Source organism: Antechinus flavipes, chromosome 2 (genome assembly GCF_016432865.1).
Source record: "Antechinus flavipes isolate AdamAnt ecotype Samford, QLD, Australia chromosome 2, AdamAnt_v2, whole genome shotgun sequence".
Lineage (NCBI taxonomy): Eukaryota > Metazoa > Chordata > Mammalia > Dasyuromorphia > Dasyuridae > Antechinus > Antechinus flavipes.
The window spans coordinates 206,764,992-206,784,340 of NC_067399.1; the positions used below are offsets into that span (position 1 = coordinate 206,764,992).

General features: G+C 37.5%; 1 protein-coding gene across 1 annotated transcript in view; it reads right to left on the reverse strand.

Annotated features, from left to right (window-relative positions):
- The window catches only part of XDH (xanthine dehydrogenase), a 66,934-nt gene that overhangs the window by 34,989 nt on the left and 12,596 nt on the right, over nt 1-19,349 (reverse strand). Inside the window, exons 6-13 of the mRNA XM_051976116.1 lie at nt 17,331-17,392; nt 11,016-11,084; nt 9,772-9,858; nt 8,326-8,467; nt 6,579-6,671; nt 4,790-4,941; nt 3,268-3,361; nt 1,968-2,077 (exon numbers count right to left, since the gene is read on the reverse strand). Of these exons, the coding sequence (XP_051832076.1) occupies nt 1,968-2,077; nt 3,268-3,361; nt 4,790-4,941; nt 6,579-6,671; nt 8,326-8,467; nt 9,772-9,858; nt 11,016-11,084; nt 17,331-17,392 (809 nt within the window). The remainder of the gene's footprint in view (nt 1-1,967; nt 2,078-3,267; nt 3,362-4,789; nt 4,942-6,578; nt 6,672-8,325; nt 8,468-9,771; nt 9,859-11,015; nt 11,085-17,330; nt 17,393-19,349) is intronic.

Below are 19,349 nucleotides of genomic sequence, written 5' to 3' on the forward strand. Positions count from 1 at the left end.
CTAGGAAATTTGCTTTCAAATCTCACTTACAGTGCAGAGGCTTGGTACCTGAAAAGGTGACAAATGGAAAAAAAGGGTGTCACACTACCTGGAATACTCAACCTCAGTGACCGTCCTAAGGACAAGAAGAAATCACACTAAGCTTTCTGGACTATAGAAAAATTTCTGGGAATGAGGCAACTGTGGGGAAAAGGAATTCAAATAGAGGATGGAGAATTATCAAATCAAGACATAACGATCAGTGAGTACTTGAATGGAAATGGACTACATGGACTTAAGGAATAAGGATTAGACTTATAATTTCATTGCTATAGCAAATTCCCAAACAAGAAAAACTATCTCTATTAATGCAAACTGGTTCTTTCATAATCTTATAAAGTTGCTTAAAGCAATAGTTTCTAATTCAAATAGAAATTAATTCCTGATAGCTGAATACTGATGTAGAAAACCACAAAACCCACAAATAAATGCTATCTACATTTTATTATATTTTTTATTAATTTTGTTAAACATTTCCTAATTACATTTTCTAGTTTTCTCCTAGTTTTGTCAGCTTTGCAGCTATAAGGTCTAGAGTGCTGAGAAGATACTGTCTAAGGTGCTGCCATGGCCAGTATGCTCAGAGATGGAATTCTGAACATTGGTCTTCCTGACTCAAAGGCTAACTCTTTATCTATTACATTATGTTCCTTGAAACCAAAACTCTACGATATATTCATAGAACTGTAGGAGCATAGATTTAGATCTGGAAGAAATTTTAGTGATCTCTTTTAATCCTATCTCCATAATTTTAAATCTTCATCATCTTCATAATCTTCTTAATCTTCTTCTTCTTCTTCTTCTTCTTCTTCTTCTTCTTCTTCTTCTTCTTCTTCTTCTTCTTCTTCTTCTTCTTCTTCTTCTTCTTCTTCTTCTTCTTCTTCTTCTTCATCTTCTTCTTCTTCTTCTTCTTCTTCTTCTTCTTCTTCTTCTTCTTCTTTTTGGTGAGGCAATTTGAGTTAAGTGACTTGCCTAGGGTCATACAACTAGAAAGTATTAAGTATCTGAGGCCAAATTTGAACTCAGGTCCTCCTGATTTCAGGGCCACTACTCTAAGCACTGTTTAGCTGCCTAATTATTCTTGTAAATGAAAGACTAGTGTTATTTGGTCAGACTCCAGAAGGCAGAACCAGAGCCAGTGTGGGTAGAAGTTACAGAGAAACCAATTTAGGTTAGGTATTAAGAAACAAACTTTTTAACAATTAGAACTACACAAAGGCAGAATGGGATGCTTTGTGGGAGGGCATGAATTCCTATATTGGAGATCTTAAAGCATGGGTTGGACAACCACTTTTTGGGTAGCTCACAGTGGTGTTTCCAGTTTATGTTGGACTAAAAGGCTGCTGATGTTCCTTCTAATTCTCAGATTGTGTTATTCTGTCTTAGCAGAAAGTTAGTGAGTGGAAGAGCTGTAAGAAGTATGAGATGGTCTTTTGGAACATGAACTTTAAATGTGCTTTGTAGTAAATCAATGTATACTTGCAAATAACTGTCCAGAAGTGATTTGGGATTTGTGTGATAGGAAGAAAGGAACATAGAAATAAATGAAGGAAGGAAAGAAAGAAGGAAGGAGAGAAAAAGAAAAAAGAAAAAGGAAAGAAAGAAAGTTATAGAAAAAGGAAAGAAAAAAGAAGTTAAGGAAGGAAGGAAGAAAAATTCCAGATATCTTGGGTTATAAAGTATGCTTCCATAGAGATCATAGGATTTTAGATTTAGAATTGGGAAAAAACTCCAGAGAACATCTCTAGTCCAAGCCCCTTACTTTACAGTTGAAGAAACTGATGTCCAGGGAGGTAAAGTCACTTGCATAAGGTCGCAGAGTTAGTGTATGAATCCAAGTCCTCTGATTCCAGAGTTAGAACTTTTTTCTCTGAAGCATGTACCTCTAAGTATGGGAGTTAGGCCCAGAATTAACCCCAACGTCTCACCTTCCAGCTGTAGGGAATCTCAATGGAAAGCAGTATCTCTTCTGGACTTAAAAGTGTCTTTCTGTAACTATGGAAAAACATGTAGTCCATCCTAACAGTCCTCCTGGTCCCTGTATGGAGAGAAGGAGGAAGACTGAGTTCAGAGGACCATGTCAGAAGCTATCACCAGCTGAACACAGCAACATTTGTGCACTGGATCACTTTATCAGGTCAGAATTATGAGACTTTGAAACCAAAGAAAAGATTTGGCATGGAGAAAGGGATAAAACTCAGAGAAAATTTGGTCTGTATCCTTTATCTAATAATATATTCTAATAATAATCTAAAATAATATATTTAATAATAATAAATCTAATAATAATAATTAAGAAATCATAAATAAGATCATGAACTTAGAGACAGAAGAGGCCTTAGAGATAATGCAGTCCAACTGCATTTTACAAATGAAGATCACAGTTGTGATACATTTGTTAAGTGTAGAACTGGGATTTGAGTCCTGTGATTTTGGATGTAGATGGATGTTTGGATGTGTACAGTAGATTTCTACTGTATAATGCCACCTTGAAAAAATTCATTTGCTCAACTTATCTTTTATCTTATTTATTATTCATTCCTTTTTTATAATGAGAAGAGTGCAAATTCCCTGGACACCATTCCAAAATTTCCCTTACCATAATAATCCCCTTGACTTCAAACATTAGCTAGGCTGGATATCATGGTTTCTGAATGCCCTTGCCCACTGACTCTCAATCAATCATCTGTTCTGTTTTCCTAGGAAATAAACTTTTTGGGAAGACATCCCTTTCAAATGCCTTCTTTCTCAGAATAATAGAAATGGCAGCTTAGATCTTAAGATTTGCATGGTCCTTGGCATAACTCTGAGTCTCAGGATAATTCTGTGAGATGAATACTTCTTGCTGTTCAATCATTTTAGTCATGTCTGACTCTTTATAACCCCATTTGGTGTTTTCTCGGCAAAGATACTGTATCAGTTTGCCATTTCCTTCTTCAGTCCATTTTACAGGTGAAGTGACTTGCTCAGAGTTTCACAGCTAGTAAGTATCTGAGGCTGGATTTGAACTGAGGAAGATGAGTCTTCCTGACCCTAGATCTGGCACTCTATCCATCATTCCATCTAGTTGTAGAGGTAGATTTTATAAGTGTAAATAATCTAACCAATAAAGAAAATGAGGTCAAAGAATTGACATGAGTGCCATATCAGACAGCTAATGATTTCTGGGTCTTTCTGATTCAGGTCCAGCCCTCTATCTATTATATGTATACAACTACACCACCTCACCTTTTGACACAAGAGTTGCTCTGGATCCACTGGCCATGAAAACGGGGTTGAGGTCAGAAATTGGGCTGGCATTGATGACATTCCCCCCAATGGACTGAAAAGAAAGACATGTAACATAATTGGAATTAGCCCACTCTTAGGAAACTTTTGCTCACTAATTCTTGGTCTTTGAAATGAGAGCTGGTAGAGATGAGGAATTCTGATGACTCCCCCCACTTCTATCCTCAATAGATGCACCTTCCAATTTCTTGGACTATCCTTCCATTAACTTTGAAAATGAGCAAGGCAAATAGGAAAGCCAGTTTTTTTTTTTGAATCACCAAAGGGCTACTCTGAATGACCTAATTTGAGAACTATGCCAATGACCATCTGACCCAGCCCATATCCCCAAAAGAATCCCTACTACATCATATCTGACAAATGTTCTGCTCAAAGACCTCCAGTGGGAACAGGAAAGGAACCCTGAAATGGACCTTTCTACTTGTGGATAGCTCTAATTTTTAAAGAAGCTTTTCTTGATAGCAAGCCTAAATTTACTTCTTTGTGACTTCCCTCCATGGCTTCTAATTATGCTGAATAAAACAGGCTTCATATCTTTTTTGCATAACTCTTCAAAGACCTGAGCACAGCTATCTTATCCTCCAGGTATTTTCTCTTCTGCAATCTATATATCCCAAGTTCTTTCAACCATCTTCATACAACATAAAGTCAAGGCTTTTTGATCATACTGGTGGTCTTCCTCTGGACACTCTCCATTTATCAATGCTTTTCCAAAAACATGGCACTCAGAACTGGACACAGAATTTCAATGTGCTCTGACCAGGGTGGAATTTAGAAGTTTCACTTCCTTATTTCTGGAAGTTATTAAGATGTCTAAGCTCTTTTTGTCTTCAAAATTCTCTTGGAACTTTTTAAAACTGTTCTATAATCATGCTTCTCCACTACCATAATTGTGAAGTTGTGGGTTTTTTTTTAATAAGTGTAAGACTTCACATTTATCTCTCATACTTAATATTACTAGATTCATCCCAGTATTCTATCCAATAACATTCTTTATGGGTCTGCTTGTGGAATTCTTAGCTTTCTTGGTTATTCTTTCTACATTCTTGTCAGGGAGGAATGGGAAAAATATCATTTGTCTTATTCAAAACGATAGATCATAGATTTCAAGCTAGAAAGGACGATGCAGATCAATTCAACTCCCTAATTTTACAAATAAGGAAACTGAAGCCCAGAGAGGATAAGTTAACTAACAAAATTACTCAGGTAGCAAGAAGCAGAGCTAGAATTTAAACCTGTTTTATTAAGTGGAATTCGAAGGTGTAGCCAAGATGCAGTATTTTTTTTTTCAATTTCAAGAAAACCAAGACTCAAAGGGAAGGAGATGCAGTTGGCTGGAGGATGCAGTGCACATCAGCTTCAGAAACCAAAATACAATTGTTCTAATATCTCATAAAGTAACTTCTCCTACTTGACCAGCCCTTTTTGCTTTATCCAATGAATCTCTGACAAAGTGACTCACCGCCACAGACTTGACCTGTTTTCCAGCAAACCAGCGCAGCTGTTCCAGGACCCCTTTGAACACTTCTGTCTGGTAGGATGGGAGCTCAGCTATGGCAGCAACTAAGGCTTTCTCCACTTCAGTCAGAGGGCAGGCTGCCCCAAAGGAAATACCTAAGAAAGAAGCCACTATTATCCTTCCTATCAACTTTGACAACCACATACCCCTCCAAGATATCTATCTATCTATCTATCCATCCATCTATAGATTCATTTGCCACAGACTATGGTCAAGTCCTGTGAATACCGCCCCCCGCCCCATTCTATATAGTTATTCATTCAGAATATCAGGTACCTGTTACTCATAATGCCCCTTCTTTCAATTCTCATTGTTATAAATATGGTTCTGGCACTCAGTTAATAACCTCATAAATGGTTTGCCCACCTCTAGTCTCTCCTCCTTCCATACTATTGACAGAAAATACTGCATTGATCCTGTCATATCCCTGCTCAAAACTAAAAAAATTTCCCTAGTCAATTTCCAACTGGCTGTTGAATTCCTTTTGCTAGCATTGAGGGTCCTCCATGATTTTTCTTGAGCCTACTCTTTCAACCTTATATTCTACTACTTTTTTTGTAGCTAAATGTGAACTATTTTTCTATTATTCCTACCATTTTCAACATTTCTATCTCTGCACTTGTTCTTTCTTCCCTTGGAATACTCTCCCCCTTCTTTGTCAAAATCTTGCCTATTTTTCAAAGTTCAGCTGAAATGCTCCTACTTCACAAAATAATTTCTATTTTTCTCAATCAAGTGAATAATCACTTTCTAACCTCTATGATTAAAAATTAATCTAATATATATTTTAATAGCACTTATATTCTGCCCAGTTTTTAGTTATTTTTAAATGATGGGACAGCTCAGAGACATTCTAGTCAGATCCATGGATAGTACTTGGATAGTAACATCCCTCAAAACATGCATACCCAATGGGGGACTCCTTGTCTTTGCTTGAAGACCTAGGAGGGGACACTCATTACCTTTCAATTCCTTCTATTTTTGGACAGTAATAGTAGTTAGTAAATTGATTTTTCTCTCTATATATATGATCCCTTCTCTCTACTCACACAGTCACCACCCTAGACTATTGCCTAGTCTAATGAGATAGCCTCCTAATTGATTCCCTGCTTCAAATCTCTTCCCATTCCAATCCATCCTCTGTTTAGCTGCCAAAGTGATTTGTCTGATCATGTCATCTATTCTTGTCCCCAATTCAATAAACTCCAGTAGTTCTCTACCACATTCAGAAACAAATACAAAATTCTCTGTTGAGCATTTAAAGATCTTTACAAGGTGATCCCTTCTATTTAGTCTTCTTCCATTTTATTTTGCTACACACCTTCTACAATCCAACAATACCAATTTATTCATTTTCCCTCATATACACAACATTTCACCTCTTGACTTTGTATTTTAAGTGGTTATCCACCATTCCTCCTTCCTCTTCTCTGACTTCCACCTAGCTATCCTGGCTTCCTTCAAGACTCAGATTAAACTCATACCTTTTTCAGGAGAACTTTCTCAGTTTCTCCTGTTGCTGCTCCTTCCCTCTGGGATTACCTTCCATTCATGTTTTACTGTCTTTACATAGCTTTTTTGCATATTGCTTCTCCCATTCAAATTATTTAAGGTCAGGAGCCATGTTTTGCTTTATATCTCCAGGGATAAGCATAGTGCTTGGCCTATAATAAGTACTCATAAATGAGTGATGTCTTGACTCCTCCATATTCAGTAAGGATTTCCCACTCACCTTCTGGGCCACGCTCCACAAAATTTAGTTCAGGAATCCAAGTTGGGCAGACTATCAGAGGGAATAGCTTGTTCTTAAATTTCATCTCAATACCTTTTTAAAAAAAAGTTAGAGTCAGATATCCAGTTATCATTGTCCTCATAACCATCGTCATCACTACCAGCAAAGTCAGAAACGATCTCAACCACCCTTTCATTTTACTGACAACTCCTGTGGCTAATTAGACTAAAACTCCCTTTTCTGGCAAATATTTTTTGATAGGCTTTGGATCCCACTTTTAGAATTGTAAACTCCTTTGAAGACAGATACTCCTTCATTTTTGTCTTTGTTTTCTCAATGTGTAGGAAAGTGCTTGGCACATAGTAGCTACTTAAGAAATGCTTTACTTATCACTGACATGATATGACAGAACCCAGACTACCATAATAATAAAGATAGATTCTAGACCTATACTTTCACTGGTCTAGAGAATACTCTGTGAGGAAAGTTCCTCTATCATTGCAGCTGCCATTTATAATATTAGAATGTTGACTAGAACAAAATTCAGATTTGTCAGCATGTTTCAAAGATAACACTTGATTCTAGGTACTAGTACTGAGGTCATCTCTCTGCTCACCACAAAATGCTTCCTCTAAATAATACTTCACCACAATTCAACAAAAATCAACAACTATTATGTGCCAAGCCCCTTCCAAAGGGCTAGGGACACAATTATAAAAATGATGCTGCTCCTCTCCTCAGGAAGATTATGTTTTATATGGAAAGGTGAGATATTACTGCTCTTGGCAAGTTTGAATTCAACTAAATGTAAAACAATTTCCATTGGAAGCCTGGGTGGGGAGGAAAGAGATGATCACAAATAGGGATCCTCTTTAGCAACTATACATCAGGAAAAGGTATCAATTATCAGTGACCAATCAAGGCTAGCTCTCCCAAACCTGAAATGTAGTTTTTGCTAAGGCACAAATCTCTAGTCACTCTCCAATGTACTATTTCATCAGTGGGTGAAATGGTTTTGGTGAAAAGGAACATCAGATAATTTTCCTATCCAGAATGTTACTACCTGAAGCAAGTTGCTATTTCTACAAACCAGATTCTATATTTCTAAAATTTTAGATTTTAAATTTAGATTTTAAAAATTGGCCATCCGTGATCAATCTTCATGCCTTGTGTAAGCATCTGAACAGACCCTGTCAAAACCAAGTGAAGAGCCTGAGATGCCAGGGACCTGAGAGATCATGAAGTGTGAGTGAGAAGTATTCTTAGAATTCATCTAGTCAAAATCTTTCATTTTTATAGATGAAGTAACTGGTACTCTATAGGTGTTGTCTTATTTACATAGACTCTATAAGTTCTAAGTTTTTTGGGGGGTTTGAACCCAATTCCTCTGATCCTAAATCTAAGCATCGCCTCCCAATTCTTGTGCAGTATATTTCTAGGGTCACAAAATTCTGAACAGTAAGGCAAACTAGAGTCTCACTTGAGCACCTCTTCTCCTTCCTAAAAGTACTTTCCCTGGTACAAGACATTAGAGAGCACCTGCCCCTCTCAACCTATGGATTTTCACATGGTCAGGAAATAACCTGATAGAATGGAGGTTGCCAGAAGCTCCTCTGAGGCATCCAACAGATAAATCCTTGTAGAAGGACCCAAAGGAATTAAAAAACCACCAGCTTTGGACTGTGCTAAAAGCAATACAACATGCACCTGACCCTGTGATACCCCCTTCCACAGCATTCCCTTTTACCAATCTCAGTGTTCCCCACCACCAGCTTGGCATCTGGATGCTGGGACTTCAGTTCCAACAGTTCCTTCAGGGTGGCAACCTGGATCCATTTTACTCGCTCCCCTTGGAAACACAGCTGCTTCTGGGGCTCATCTTTCAGTCTCTAAGAATATAAATTTCAATTGTTTCTCTCTGGATTGGGAAAAAACCTACTGCCACATTACCTCTTCCTTATTCCTATTTTCCTGACAAAAATATTCTTAAGTGCACTGGAGGAACTAGCTGATTACTCTATGCTTAGGGATAGAAACTAGACCCTTAATTTCCCTGATGTAAGGAACCTAGTTCTCACCTAGATGAGATAATCTCCTCTATCGCAACAAGTACCAATGCCTCTTTTCTGTTTTAGTGAGTAGTCTACCCAGAGCACCAAAAGTTAAGTAACTTAAAACCACTATGTGTCAACTCTTTCTGGACCAATGCTACTTCCCTTCCATTCATGAAACTATCATTCAGTGTTCTAAGGTTTTTTCCAGCTTAGTCATTCCACAGATCTATGTTCTAAGCTGATGAAATCTAGCTATGATATTGCTTTTTCTATATTCTGAAGTCCCTTCTAGCTCTGGCATTCTATGGTTCTATGTTATTAGCTTTCTTCCAGTTCTGAAATCTACGGTTCTACATGCTCAGATTTCACATTCCGGGGTCATTCTATGTTCTAAGGTTCCTTTTAGCTATGATGTTCTACTTGAGGTCCTTTTCAGCTCTAACATTTTACAATTCAGTGGTTTTAAGGTCCTTCCCAACTTTAAAACTTTCAACCCTGGAATTCCATAGTTCTATATTCTAAAGTCTTTTCTAGCTCTGGTATTTTATGCTCTATATTCTAAGTTCCTTGCCAACTCTGCTTCCAACTCCAGCTTCTGTGGCTCTATGAACTGAAGTGAAATAAACAATCCACAATTAATGATTTTAACATGGGGTCTGGTAGCAAAATTGAGAGATTTCCAAGGTGCTATGAATGGAGGAAAGCACACTATATTTTATGTGAAGAAAAAAGAAATGAAAGACTAAAAAACAACTCTCAAATAACATACAGGCAAATCTTTTTTATTCTATAATAATATTCATGGAAAGTTGGGAATGAATTAAATTTTGAAAGTCAAAGTACTTTTATTGAACTAGGAAACTGAATTTTAAAAGAAATCAACTACTTCCTGACACTACACCATGTTATTACTTGACTAATAAGAGCTAACATTTATAAAGTACTTTGCATACATTACTCCAGAACAGCCTTGAGCTCTATGCTTTAGGTATGGCTATTGCACACTGAGTAAATTTCAAGAATAGCATTCAAATCCAGGACTATTGGGTCTCTGACAATTACCTCACAGCTTGTCTCTAGTAGAGACAGTACAAAAATCAAGTTAAAAAGCTCATTTCCCCCATTGAGACATCACCTACCATTAACTCTGGTGGGAAGATAGGCTCCTGGGTAGGATCTAATGGCAGGAATTCCTCTGGATTAAACAAAGATGATGAGAGATGTAACTGCAAAAAAATAGAGGAGGATAAGATAAGAGGAGGAAAAGAAAGAGGAAGAAGAGGAAGAGGAAGAAGAAAAAGAAGGAAGGAGAGGAAGAGAAAATGAAGATGATTAAGAATAGGAAAAAGAAGAAGGAAGAGGAGGAGGAAGAAAAGGAGACATAAAGAAGGGAAAGGGATTCATATGTGCAAAAATGTTTGTAACAGCTCTTTTTGTGATAGTGAAGAATTGGAAAATGAGTATATGCCCATCACTTGGGGAATAGCTGAACAAGTTGTGGTATATGAAAGTAATGAAACATTACTGTTCTATAAAAACAATGAACAAACTAATTTTAGAAAGACCTGGAAAGATTTACTGAACTACTCCTGAGTGTACACAATAACTGCAAGAATGTATGAAGATCAATTATGAAAGACTTGTTTCTTCTCAGTGGTTCAGTGATCCAAAGCAATTCCAATACATTTTGGACAGAAAATGCCATCTGCATCCAGAAAAAGAACTAGGGAAACTGAATATAAATTAACACATGTTATATTCACTCCTTTTTTCTATTTCTTTTTAATTTCTTCCATAGTTTTTCCTTTTTGCTCTGATTTTTCTCTCCCAACATGATTCACAAATCAATATGTATTAAAAATAAATTTACTAGAAAAAAATAGAAGAAGAAGAAGAAAGGGAAGAGGAGGAGGAGAAAGAAGAGGAAGAAGAAAAAGAAGAATGAGAGAGAATAGAAGGGAAGAAGAGGAAGTAAAGAAGGAGGTAGAGGAGGATTGGAAAAGGAGACTGAAGAAGGAAGAGAAGGAAGGAGGAAAAGGAGGAAGCAAGGAACATATGGAAGAAAGAAGAAAAAAAAAGGAGTAAGAGAAGAAGAAATGCGACATGTATTCTCTGCCTCCTTTTAAAATATCTAATAAGAAAACTTGTAAGATTCCTTTCCTTCATCTACTGATAGAGAAACACAGGAGTGGAGATGAGAAATGACTTTGCCGTCAGTTTTGAAGCAAACCTAGGATATAAGGGCAGTGAGAAGTACCAAGCAGATGCTCCCAAACTTTTCAGTCCCCTATCCCTTTCTTGCCCAATTGGCAATCTTTTGTCAGCTTTTAGTTGCACAAGCTCTGGTCACAGGAGGGACTGGGACTGAGGGTAAAGGGCTTACCGTGCTATTTTCTTTTTGATTCATGCAGCAGTTTGGATTCTCTCCCTTTCCTCCACAGCATCCCCCATCCTAAGAGAATAAAGTATATTTGCTTTTACTCAGAAACTCTTTCAAGGCTGAAGAAAATAGATTCCCTTTCAGAGAACTGCAATTCTGTTTCCTCTTCCTGGAGTAAATGAGTGTAAGGGAGACCTCCCATCTCATCCAATACAACTGGTGGCTGTACTAGATTGTCTGTTGATTGTTCTAATCTAATTACAAGACATTCCTAAATCAATGTGTATGAGCCCCTTATGATAGGCACTAAGTAGAGATGATAGAAAAAGTCAACTCATGCCTGGAAGACTGATAGACCCTCAGGATTGATTTCCCTACTTCAACTTATTCTCTGTAAGATTACCATTGTGATTTTCCTAAAGCAATACTACTCCCTTGCTCAAGAAATTCCCTCCCTTGTTACCACTAGTCTCAAATAAAAACTTTTCTTTCTTTCTTTCTTTCTTTTTTTTTTTTTTTTTTGTTATTTAAAACCCTTCACAACCTGGTTTTAACTTGCCTTTCATTTGTGCTATGGTATAGCCAACCTGACTTTGCTATTTCTCAGACATTGTATCTCACACCTCATGCCCATAGCATAATTTTTTCTCACCAACATGACTTAGAATCCCTTGTTCCCTTTTTTAAAGCTTAGTTCAAATGTACCTTTGACGTTGAATTTCCCTTAACCCCGTCAACTGTTAATATAGCCCCTCTCCCAACAAATTGCCTTTTTTAATATACTCATTTTTGTTATACTTTATATATACTCTGTTTGTATTTTGTATTACTCATGTATGTTTTGTATATTTTGTATTTGCTCATACATATATACATGCTTTTTGTATATACTCATGTATACACATGTTATCTTCCCCCAAAGAATATAACCTCCTTGAGGGCAGGGACTTTCATTTTTTTTCTTTGTATTCCCTGTGCCTAGCCCACAGCAGGACCTTATCAGTTGATTAACTGATTGATATTCAAGTTTAACAACAGTACTAACAATAGCTATCATATATGTGGGACCCTCTATGTGTCAAACACGGTGCTAAATGTTTTACAGTTACTATCTCATTTGGTTTTTACAACAATCCAAGGAAGTAGAGGCTATTATTATCCCCATTTTACAACTGTGGAAACTGAGGCAGACAGAAATTAAGTGATTTTCCCAGAGGCACACAGCTAATAAATGTCTGAAGTCGGATTTGAATTCAGGCCTTCCTGACTACAGGCCTAGACTTCTATTCACTCTACCACCTAGCTGCCTCTTGGTCTGGTCTAGTTTATTTATTTATTTAGTTGCTGAGGCAATTGAAGCTAAGTGACTTGCCCAGGGTCACACAGCTAGGAAATATGAAGTATCTGAAGTCACATTTGAACTCAGATCCTCCTGACTTCAGGACTGGTGCTCTATCCACTGAGCCACCTAACTGCCCCAATCTCGTCTATTTAAAGGAATCAATACATTCATAAACATTTAGTAACTACATGTAATGGACAAGGCAAATTGGAGAGTAGATATAAAAATGAATGTCATGAACCTGCTCTCAAGGAACATCAGTCTGATGGAGGAAAAATACTTATACAAATAGCTATAATTCAAGAGAAAGGAAAATAAGGATAAAGAGAGGAGAAAGTATTATGAGAATTTTAAGGACGGAGATTTCTTGCCAAGGATATCATGGGCTACTCATTCAGAGTCCTGCCCTGTGTTCCCCAGATAAAATGTTGACACCTGATCACTGAGCTGTTGAATAATTTCCTCTGGAAAACTCCAAATAGAAGATCCCATGCAGTATTCTCATCCCTATTTTCCAGATAAAAAAATAGGCTCAGAGTGGTCAAGTAGCTTGATGTTGGTCACAGAGCTAATACTTAATAGAAGCAGGATTTCACTCTGCCTCCACACCTACTTCTATCTTCTAGGACAAGGGCAAGCTATAGGAGGAAAAAAAAAATCTAATTGCTCTTCCTTAGAAAGAGAGTAGTCAAAAGGCTCAGGAAAGTGACAATTAGCCCTACATTTATATTGAGAAACAAAAATGGTTAAAACTTACTCCTGATCAGGGACTAAACAAGATGTCTGATCAGGAACTGAAACATCTCAACAGCCAATGGGGTAGAGGCAAGGGAGAGGGAGCATGATATCCTATCTAGTCTCAGAATATAAAGACCAGGACTCCAATCTCAAATCTGTTCTGTGACTTCCCCCTCTCCCAGTCTCTTCACCTCTCTGAGTCCACTTATTTTTATTTTATTTTAAAGGTTGTGGGGGTGGGAGCCTAAAGGACTGAAGATCCCTTCTAGTTCTGACATTTCATGTTTTAAATTATCGACTCCCTGCAGATTCAACATATCCATTCCTGAGACTGATATCATTCTTTGATTTAGAATCAGAATCATCTCATGCCCCACAAAAATCATGGAAAATGGGTAAAGTCTCTGGGAAATTAAGATAAGAAAATCCTGTTTAACCCTACTCCTAGAGCTATTACTAAAATGAGGAACTGGGGGCTTCTTCTCAGAATATTGCCATCTAGAGAGAGAACCCAGTTCTATTTAAGGTCACTTCCCATGCTCATACCCCATGTTCAAGGCCAACTTTTCCCACTGTCCCCACACACCTGCCTGGTGCTGCTAGCCACCCCATTGGTGGTGTGTGGCTGGATTTTCTGAGGGAAAAACCTCTTTACCAGTGCTACTTGCATCAGACCAGAGCCAACGAATCTCTACGTGTTTTCTCTCCCTTACCCAACCTACAATTTATCTTGGCTGCTGGAATTCCTAGACACAGCTCAGCTCCATCTTTGCTACACTATAGGTTTTGTTTTTGTTTTGTTTTGTTTTATGGGGGTGGAATTTGTATGAATGTATTCATATGCTTTGTGTTTCCTGACATAGTATATACAGCCACAGGGATTCAAGAGCCAGTGCCTTAGAGGGAGGATGTCTTAATAACCAGTCTTATAAATCCCACACTGGGACAATTACATACTCATGGTGAGTTCAGTGAAATGGTAATCAGTATCATTTATAGCACCTGCATGCCTGACTGGTCTTGCTGAGTTCTAGGAAAGCTACTTCCTGCATTTCTTTAAAGAATTAACTTTTTAGACATTTTGCCTTTTCCAGGAACCAGCTCAGGATGTGCCATAATTGGCCCACAGGAATGGAAAAATCCCACTGTTCTCCAACACTTCTCTGAATTGGGTTGACAACAGAGTAGCACAGTGTGATGTACTGAAAACTGCCCTGGGCTTTTCGAGTCCCAAGAGGCTAGTTTCAATCTCACCTCTGTTACTTGCCACTGTTATGACCTTGGAGAACTTATGCTAAAACTGAGAGTTTTAGTTTCCTTATCTGCAAGCTGAAGAGAGTATATTAGATGATAGCCTCTTTCAGTACGAATTTTAAGGTCTTGGACTCACTGAAAACTCAGGTAGAACTGGAAAACACTTTCTGAGTGAGCTAAAGTGGGAGAATAATTTATACGTGACATTATAGAGAAAAACAACTCAGAAAGATAAATCAATGCAATGATAAACCAGTATTACAGAGGACCAAGAATAAAACACTCTACTTACCCCCTACCAGAGAGTGGATGAACTTTAAAATGAGAATAAGATACAGATTTTGGAGGTCTGGCCAGTGTGCGAATTTGTTTTTACTAAACTATGCATGTTTATGATGAGGATTTCATTTTTTATTTAATTGTTGATAAAGTAATTCAAGAAAGGGTTTGGAGCAGTGGAAGGGACAGATTATAAATACATGTAAGAGAAATAAATAAGCTATTTATAAAAATAAGGAAACATTTCATGAGGGGTATAAAATATGATCTGTTACCCCCATAGTGTCTAAATAAAAAAGGAACTAATTTGAGTAGATTTGAGGGTAATTCCTCACCCTGACCCAAGAGTATGTATTCCACCCTCCCCATGGCTATTCCCCCTAATTTCTCTCATAGGGTGTTTTGTTAGAGGTTGAGCTGTCCTCATATAGTGTCTGACCTGGGAATTTATGGCCCTGGATGATTTCCAAATTCAGTAAAAGAGAGATGTGGATGGGAGGAATGGGAAGATCAGCTACAAAGGCAGAGGTTATCCCATGTAGTAAACAGCCCTAACTCTCCCAAATAGTAAATAACCCTAACTCTCCCTGGACCCTATCCTTCTTTGCCATTGTGGTATGATGGGAAAAGCTCCTCATTTTGGATGGCTGCAGTTCAATATTGCCTCTGTAACTTACTACTTTCAGTCAACTCATTTAATTAATTATTAATTAATTAATAATAATAATTAATCAGTTTTCTCATCTATAAAATGAGAGGGTTGAATTAGATGACTTCAAGAGTTCTTTTTAAGCTATAGATCTATGACAATTTTTCAATAATCCCCTGGGAAAGTTATTTATTTATTTATTTTGCTGAGGCAATTGTGGTTAAGTGACACGCCCAGGGTCACACAGCTAGGAAGTATTAAGTGACTGAGGTCAGAATTGAACTCAGGTCCTCCTGACTTCAGGACTGGTACTCTATCCCTTGGGAAACTTTAAAGTTAACAAATCCTCTTCCAACCTAGATCACGGTTTCATTGCACATTCCTTCTATCTCCTCAAACACTAGTTTCTTCTTGAAGACACCATTTCTCTTAGAATCCTCCCCACAGCTTAGTGCTCTTGCATCCCCTAAAATACTGGAGAAGAAACACTCCTTGCTTCCCACAGCCCTTTCAGACTCTCTCTTTCTGCCATCATTATTCAGTAATGACTCCTTCCTTAAAGTTCATGTGCAAAAACTGATAGTCTGAATATAGACTGAAGCATACTGTATTTTACTCTTCCTTTGTTTTTTTTTTACTTCTTTCTTCTTTTCTTCCCTTCCTTCCTCTTTTCTTTTTTCTTTAATTCATTCTTTCTTTTACTCTTGTTTTCTTATACAAAATGAATAATGTAGAAATGTTTTGCATGATTGCATATGTATAATCTACATCAGATTACTCAGAATCACAGGAAAGGGAGAGGAGAGGGAGGTGTTGAATTTGAAATTAAAACTTTTTTTAAAATATTGTTTTAACATGAAATTGGGAGAAAATAAAATATTATTTAAAAATAAAAGCAATGGCCATCAAGGCTCATGCAAAAATAGATAGACAGAGTTCATGCCATCTTGTCCTTGTTCCTTCCCTTTGTGGACCTCCAGATCACTCACTCTCTCTTCTCGCTAATAAAATTCACTACCTGATTTATAGTCTTCTCCATCACAATTCCTTATTCCTTCATATATATTTGACTTCCCTGTTTCTCAACCTCCTTAACGCCCATGATGACAGCTGGTAAATGAAACTCTGAAATAGGTTCACATTTAAGTTAAATCAACATTATTAATATTTTCTTTATTACTTAAGCCTAGATAACCAATAAAACAATAATTCAAGCCCCATTGTGTAGTTTTTGCAGATTTCTAAGGTATAAATGTTCACATTGAAAATTTAACAATAGGCTTTCAGGAGTCAGTACAATTTGGTTACAGCATGGCCTTGCCTTTTCCTCTATTCTATCTGAGCCTTTATCAGAAGTGCTTACAATGCTTCCTCTCCCTACCCACTCACTTTACCTCACTCAACAGAACTTGCCCCAAGCACGAGAATTCTTAGTTGTTATACTGTATTCAGCAGATGTAGGTGTTTATCATAATTATCAATAATTCCTTTCTATTGGGATGCAATTTTCATAAAGTACTTTCCTTACAACTTGAAGGCATAAAAAACATAAGTATTTACATAAGTTTTACAGATAAAAAACTGAGATTTACATAAGTTTTAATAACTTTCCCAGGTCAACAATACAATTGGATTCAATTGCACAATCATTTTCAAGCATCTACCAAATACCAGGTAAGCACTAGGGACAGAAAAACATAAATTAAACAGTCCCTGCCCTTATAGAACTTCTCTACTTGAAAGGGCAAAAGGTAAATGGACAATATGAAAACAGTCAAGTAAATAATATGCAAACATATATATATATATAATAAAAAGCAATTTGGGGGGAAGAAGACCCATAACAGAGAATCAGAAAAAATGTTTCTTGTCTTGGCCCTTGAGCTGAATTTAGAAGGAAGATAAGGGTTTTGAAGAAGTAGAAATTAAGACCATTCCTGGCAGGCCTGGAAAACGGCCACTTACTAGAACTAGACAATGCTGTTGCTATTTTGAATTTGTCAGGCCTTTCCTCCCCTGCCAAGAGCTAGGATAGAAGCTGACCAATGACACTTACCCTGGCAAATGTCCTAAAGCCTTGAAGGATAGGTCTGTAGCCCGTACAACGGCACAGGTTCCCTGTGGGGTAAAAAGCAAGAAGAAAAAAAAAAAGCAGACTTGCCTATTAGTGGTGATGTTCAACAGAGCAAAGAATTATAAAGAGAGTGAATTTGAGGGTTAGGCTGGTGTATCTGGAGTGTCATGGAATCACAGATCTAGAGCTACAAGAGACCTTAGAAAGCATCAAATCCATCCTCTCATTTTACATGTGGAGAAACTGAGGCTAAAAGAGGTTAAGTTGTGTTCCAAAGTTCATAAATATCTGGGCAGGATGTATCTATCTATTGTAGCCTCAGCTACACTATTTGGAAAGTTCCACAGGGGCAGATAGTACCGCCCAACCCAGGATGATGGCTACTGTATTGGGGCAGCTAGGTATCCCAGTAGATAGAATGTTGGGCCTAGAGATGGGAACTCCAGAGTTCAAATCCAGCCTCAGACAGTTAGTAGCTATGTGAGCCTGTCAGATCCTACTAAATACTCATTTGCCTCTGGTTTTTTATTTGTAAAATGGGGATAAATATAGCACCAACCTACTAGGATTCTAATGAAAATCAAACTAGATAATAACTGTAAAGTACTTAGCACAGAGCTTGGAACATAAATGTTAGCTATTAATATTATTCAGGTACTTGTCCCCATTTGTAAGGACAAATCAAAATACCTGTTTCTTCTGTCTGCTAAGAAACATAAATCTTTTCCCTCACAACTTAATATTGATCTCTAGCTTAATTACTTTCCTTAAGTAACAAACCTTCCTCTGCCCCGCCACCCCCCATTTACACAATATAGTGGAGGAAAAGAGTAGACATTTGAATATTCATATACTGGCTGCTATAGAGTTTCTCAAACCAGCTTTTCATGGGCCCTCTGCTTCCCACTGCTCCCTTCAACTCCCATTCAGTGAGCTAGGTCCATTCCAGCTGCTCACCAACTATGATGGAGCCAATAAGAGACTTAAAGAGAAGTCCCAGATGCTAGACCTTGTCTTCTAAGATGAACTTCCCTTCACACTGTATGTGCTTTGCCTACAGTATAATTTTTTCCCTGCTGTCTACCCCTATTAAAATGTAAGCTCTTGAGGTTAGGCACCATGTTTCCATCTTCTCTATACCCCAAATATTTATCACAATGTCTGATATATAATAAGTGCTTAATAAGTGCTTGTTGACTAACTGGGGTGAATATAAGGATAGAACGTAATCATAACAATAGCTAACAGTTATATAACACTTTAAGATTTGCAAAACACTTTTCAAATATAATTTCATTTTATTCCACCATAACTTTGGGAGAAAGATACTATTATTATTCCTTTCTTTGGGGGGGGTCGGGGGAGGGTGAGGCAATTGGAGTTAAGTGAACTTGCCCAAAGTCACACAGTTAATGAGTCTTTGAGATAGGATTTTAGCTTAGGCAACTTATTCAGCATTCTATTACCCATGCTTCCTAACTGCCTATCTCCAACAGTATAAAAAGGTCTTCCCAAAGACCTGACTTCAAATCCAATCTCAGATACTTAACATTTCCTAGTTGTGTGACCCTGGATAAGTCACTTAACCAATTGCCTCACAAAAGAAAAAAAAAGTCCTTCCAATAGGAAAGGCATCCTGCCAAATCTTAATTCTGATTCTTTGGGTTAAAGAAATTCTCTCTTTTATTGGGATCACAGACTCTCAGAAATGGAAGGGATCTCACAGGCCAACTAGTCCAACCTATAGCTGAACAAGAATGCCTTCCAAGACAACTCCAACAAATGCTCGAAATCATTAAGACTAAGAAACAAGTCCTTCAGTCATTGTGGGGGATTTCCAAGTTAGGGGAAACCTACTACTTCCTGGGGCTGTCCATTCCAGTTTGAGATAATTCTGATTCTTACTAAATGTTTCCCACTACACTATATTAAGCCTAAAATTTCTTCTTTTGTGGCTTCCATCCACTATTCCTTGTTCAAGAACAAGGCTAATCTTCCTTC